Below are 6000 nucleotides of genomic sequence, written 5' to 3' on the forward strand. Positions count from 1 at the left end.
TATGTTCGTAGTAGGTATTTTTAGAGGTATGCACCATCAATGATTCGGCCTTTACAGTATCAGGACCATAAACACTATTCACATTTTCACCCTCCTTACTTACTATTTTTTCGTTCCTGACGTCCATTTTTGCTGCGCGCTCAAATAATACTTAGTCAAAAAATCATAAAACTGTATCAAAAATTTAAAGTACGAAATCTTACCTTTCTAACCCCATTAAACCGATTTCACTTCTACAACACAAGATACACATTACAAATGACATCTGATGGAAAAATGATGAATTTTCTTTTACTATTTTTAATTAATTGCACTGGGCTTCATCATTGAAGGTTGGGAGATTCTTGCATAGATTATCTATTTATTTCTGAGTACATTATTAATTATAATTTATAACCTCTGCACATGTTTTTAAGTAAAATTTTTGATTTTACTTAAAAACATGGCCTTGGGTTAATCCTACTCTTATTAAAAGACATGACACATCACACTACCTATTTGAAGTCCTTCATTGGTCAAGGCCAGTTCATATTTATTATTACAAGTACAATAGTATTATTTTGAGAGTACAATTTATTAATGTGGATGTATTTTTGTTTTTAGAAAAAAGACAGGAAATTATTATTGCTGATTAAATAGAGTGCTAAGCTCGTTTAAATATTATAATTTATGTGTCACAACACTTTGTGTGGGGGAGTTGAACCGGCCAATGCCCTCAAACTGGATACATGATTCTATGAGACATCTTTGCACATCATATTCATATTTAAGTCAGATAAGTGTCAAATATATCAAAAAGGAACGAACAAATCTTGATAGTATTATTATTTTTGTTAAAATTAATTCAGTTTAATTATTATGGCGTTTATTAACGTAACTTAGGAGTTTCCCCTGAGTTCAAGTACACGACGTACGGTAAAATATTTGGAGGGAGTGCACACGTCTACCCTAGCCTTCACCTACTCTTCCACGCCTCTTTCAAGGCTAGAGAAGCTAAGCTGCAAGAAAAGAGAGAGAGAGATAAACAAAAAACAAAACAAAAAAAAACTAAAAAATAGGAGAAGAGAGTAAATAATAGACTGTCGGTATTTCCAGTAGTGAGAGGACTCTATCAGAGGTAAAACCCGTGAGGTATCATCATAAAATAAGGTAATGATTAGAATACTTTATAACTGCATTATATCCCGCTTTATTATATATATTTCCCTTCACAAATCCGATTTCAAGAAGGATTTGTGAAGGGGAAGACTCGTCCTTAAGGCAATATTACATATCATATGTTCTAGTTTCTTATGCATTTACCTAGTAAATGTCTACTTATTCCGGATGTATCTTCTTTCCCCTCCAAGTCACTCACTCATAGTATTTGGTAATCTAAAAATTACTGAGTTTTCCTTGCTAATTTCTAAACTTTTCTTTGCTTTAGTTATAAACTCTATTAATAATTCCCACCACCACTAAACATATTCATTATTTATATACTTTTAGTACTAAAACTCATAAGATAATGGATTTACTCGCAAACGTTCAATTGATCAAAGCTGACGGCTCAGAACACAGCGCAGATTCCATCCTTGGTAAAGCAGAAATTATCTGCTTCTACTTTTCCGCTCATTGGTGCCCTCCTTGTAGAGCATTTACTCCCGTTTTGAAGGATTTCTACGAGGTAAAATAATTAATTTTTTTACTCTTTGACTAAATAATAACAATTATTTATATTATTTAATATGTTCTGTATTATTCAATTATTTCACCCCCCCCCCCCTCTATTAAGTATTTATTCAGATATGTCCCTCATGAGTCCTTGTCAATCTTTGAATAATTCATTTGTTAATTGTAGTAATTACATATATTTGATTAGTGTACTGTATTTTCCTTCTTCTCCCATGAATTATTATATAGGAAGCGGCTGAACAGGGTGTAGAAATCATTTTCGTTTCCTCCGATCGCTCATTGGAGGATCAAATCTCCTACATGAAGAGTAGCCATGGTAATTGGGCTGCCATCAAATTTGGAAACGATATCGCTCCTGCCTTAAAGAAGAAGTTTGAGATCTCTGGGATTCCAGCCTTGATAGTGATTAATAAAAAAACTGGTAGTATCATTACAAAACAAGGAAGGAATGATATTCAAAGTAAAGGCCCTGGATGCATTGATATGTGGAAATCACAATAAGTTAAAGCTTATAAACAGTTCACTCAATATGCATTTTATGAAGTTATCTTTCAATTCTCATCTGTTTACCATTCATTATAAATTTTTTTGTTTTGTTAAATACACATCTAAATTTTATTTAAATGCAAAATTTTGTGTCACAATTTTGTTCTATTTTTATTAACACCACAATTTGATGAATTTAATAAAGTTATAAATTGCCCTGCATATGTGGCCCTTCAACACAACATACGACTAGATTGATTTATCTCACAATTGAGTGTGAAGTAATTAAGTATTCTCTCATGAAGATTTTTATCTTCAAATTATTCTTGTTATCTCTATGGGGCAAATTGCGGCACATAAACCAAAACTATACTTAAATTTCTTGGGTTATCTGAAGTCATCCCAGAAATTGAAATAATAAGCCTATAAATGACTCATATGTCCATGAAATATTGGGCTGTATAAAGTTAAAAAATTAATTTGGATTTTCTTGATTTTTGTTCAAGATTGTTTTTATGGTAACACATCCCATATATTGTACGGTTTTTATATTTGATATTCCGGAATGTTGAAAACTGAAAAATAATATATTATGTACTCGTTAATATATATAATTATATATATCCTTTAAAATTAATATATAAATACGTACGTTTATTATGTTGATCAATATATAAATCGATAAGATAAATGATAATTGATAAGAATAGAGCAAATATTTCGATAGTTTTTTTACTTCTCATTATTCCTTATTGTTGTCTATAATAAATAGTGATTACTTAAAATTAGGGTTGGGTCGGTCCTAGGATTTCCATTCTATTGTTTTAGCGGTTCAATTTTTTTTATCGTTCAACGGTCTCAAGGAACTATACATAGGTCTTTCAGTCCTACCGTCCTAGTTGCTATCTCTTTATTTTCTTCACTCCTATCAAAGATTGAAGAATATAAGAACAAAGAAAATAATAAATGATAGCTAGAACGTATAATAGTACGTTCTACCAGGAGTGTCTGCGGGATTATATATTTTAGAATGTTTTGGAGAAAATAAATCCTAAATTAAAATTCAAATATTAAATTTTTTGTAATTAAAAAAAAAAAAATTTATAAATATTTACAAAAATATTAATTTTTGTAGAAAAATATTTCGAAAATCCACAGCTGGTTACAAAAAATTTGTATAATTAAATGATATATATAAAATTTTTTGGGAATAAATATACAAAATTCAACGATGTTTGCAAAAAAATTTAAAGCATCCTTTTTTTTTAATATTGGGAGGGGGGCTAAAGCCTTTCCAGCCCACCCCTGCGGACGCCAATATCAAGTCATACACCTACTTTTAAACTTAAGGTATCTTTTCTTTAAGAAAGAGTACATTTCTATGATAAAACTTGAGGAACTCAAATCAGAGCCGTGTAAGAAGAATTATGTCATGAGATTTCTGAGTCCCTTATAGATATCAAATGGCTCAAAAATAACTTGATTACAATAATTGAATAATCGAAAATTAATTTTATTGAGCTTAAATATTATAAAAAAATTGAATAATGACTTTAATAATAATTTTTTAATTTACTTTATTTCGCATACACACTCTTCGGCTTCCGAAAGTAGAAGAAGCTATTCTATTTTCTTTGATTATCACAGTTTGCATTCGTAAATGTATATGAATTCTTATACTAACATCCTTAGAGACAGTAAAAAATAAAATTTTACAACATTTGGCGACATTTATAGATGACTTAACTAATGGAACCGCTACTTCAGCTTTTGAGTTTACAATTTTTTTCATTTTTTTGAATTCATTGACATAAGATTTGAATAAAGCCTCTATTTTTGCATATTGATCCAAACAGTTCTTGGTGTAATAGATTAATTGGGCAACATATACTTCCTCAACGAATCATAACTGAAGTGAATTCTCGATGGTTTTATTAGACTCTCGTTTTGGAATGTGAAGACATGCAACTTAAAATTTTTTATGTAGTTTGAATTAAATACCGAAGAGAGGCACATTTTGAAAGACATAAATTTTGATTCTGCGTTTCTAATTTTGAAATCTTTTTCCTTCAACTTCTTTAATTTCTTTGTTTCTACTTAATAGACTCCAAGTTGGATTTGTAGGTTGGTATTAGTATCCTTATGAGCTTTTACCTCAGGAGAAATAACTGCAATATATATATATGGAAAAATACATATGTAATTATTATTTTTAAAGGATAAATTAATGCAAAAATAAAACTAACGTTATAAGAAGTTTCGTCTTCTATTGTTCATTAAATTAGATTCACGTCCACTAAGTCTATTTCTCCATTTTCGGAAGTAGGATATTCCAAATAAGGTGTAAAGTATGTATGTTCCTGAAATTGTGAAGATCATTGTTTAACTTGAAATTTGACCTTAAAAATTGGCTGGAGATTTCCTTAATTATTAAATTTGCTTACAATCAACATTATTCTCCAGAATGAAAATGTTTTTGTTGGAGTTTTTGGTGAGCCTTTGAATTTTAAGTTTTAGATGTTTAAACAATGTTGGAAACCTTTATGAATTGATTTTCTTCGAAATGTTTATATTATGGTTTCCAAAGATTTCATTTCCTTTTTAGGACCCATTGCATTCCAAGGAATCCGTCCCTTGCAAATGAAATAAGTATGATTCCCTCAGCTTCAGATCGATTTTTGTAATCCACTGCACAACAAGAGGGTATACTTTGAGTATTTAAAAAAAAATATATCGCCTTTGCAGAGTTTATCACACATAATATAGTATTACATTTTGAATGTCTTGGTGACTTACCCAAACACTTGAGAAAGTCAGCTATCCTCAAAGCGGATAGACTGGTGACATAACTCTAATTATAGGGATCTGAATCAAATGAAGTAATTAGTAGTATCTACGTTATTTCAGCTGTTGTAGTTTCTACAAGAGACGGTTAAGGAACGGTCCTAGGACTGAAAATTTTATTAGGACCGGACTTATGGGTTGATGTCTTTTTAGACAGATCCAACACTACTTATAATACAAAGGTATATTTTACATCTAATTGAATATATCTTTGCTTATAATATAATTGTCTATAGGCAACTTTAGTTTAGTTAGAGTTTGTGTGTGTGCCCTTTATGGGTGCCTACAGCGTTGAACCTAGGACGGCGAAACCTTGCATGGGTGCCTCTTTTTGAACCTGGTCATGTTAAGACGGGGTGCAGATTTTTTTTTTTTTTTTTTTGGGGGGTCATATACGGAATTTTTATTATATAACCAAAACACCAACACTAATTTTTGGAGCTTAAGGAGACTAGGTAGGGGTTAACAAGGTAAAATCACAAGAACCGGTACCAATAACCAATATATTGAAGTCTCGGTTTCTTTGCTAGTACATATATGTACAGTCATGTAAATATTGTGAGTTTCTTCGCTGGTCTTTTTTTAGGAATTGGTAATTTGAATAATAAATTTTCTTTTCCTTCGAAGTTGTCATTATTATTTATTTCCTGAGTAGTGAATTTCCTTTTATAACTTCCTTTACCATGATGATCAATTAGATTTCAGACACTGATAAAAGTATTGTCACTGAAAAGATACTAATAAATATTTAGTTATGAGTTAAAAAAAAATATTGGACCATTAGGATATGAATCTTTTGGCAAAGGGAACAAATCAATTGTGACAAAATAAAACAATTGATTTTAGGGATGGAGGCACATCTAATCCAAGGTTAATAGAAATTGCAACCACTCATAGCCTATGACATCACTATTGCTAGAATTTTCAATTTAATGTATCATACCGACTGCTGGAAAAAAAACAGATTTTGACAAAATACGCAACCACTCATTTACT

The 6000-nt window shown here is 30.5% G+C and overlaps 1 protein-coding gene and 1 long non-coding RNA gene across 3 annotated transcripts; one reads left to right on the forward strand and one right to left on the reverse strand.

Moving 5' to 3' along the window:
- The first annotated feature begins 777 nt into the window (after window positions 1-777).
- On the forward strand, window positions 778-2402 carry LOC121124340 (nucleoredoxin-like protein 2). 2 transcript variants are annotated; one of them, XM_040719492.2, is made up of 3 exons: window positions 778-1149; window positions 1489-1666; window positions 1903-2402. In XM_040719492.2, exons 2-3 carry the CDS (start codon window positions 1508-1510, stop codon window positions 2173-2175), a joined length of 432 nt encoding a protein of 143 aa, XP_040575426.1. In that variant the 5' UTR covers window positions 778-1149; window positions 1489-1507; the 3' UTR covers window positions 2176-2402. The 2 variants fall into 2 exon arrangements, with proteins under 2 accessions (XP_040575426.1, XP_040575425.1); XM_040719491.2 differs by lacking the exon at window positions 778-1149 and adding an exon at window positions 1225-1369.
- Window positions 2403-3652: 1250 nt separating this feature from the next.
- LOC121124294 (uncharacterized) lies at window positions 3653-6000 on the reverse strand. Its single transcript, XR_005866271.2, has 3 exons — window positions 4605-6000; window positions 4407-4520; window positions 3653-4328 (listed from the first exon to the last, which is right to left on the reverse strand). It is a non-coding gene; the product is annotated as an uncharacterized lncRNA (long non-coding RNA).

This window comes from Lepeophtheirus salmonis, chromosome 9 (genome assembly GCF_016086655.4).
Source record: "Lepeophtheirus salmonis chromosome 9, UVic_Lsal_1.4, whole genome shotgun sequence".
Taxonomy (NCBI): Eukaryota; Metazoa; Arthropoda; class Copepoda; order Siphonostomatoida; family Caligidae; genus Lepeophtheirus; species Lepeophtheirus salmonis.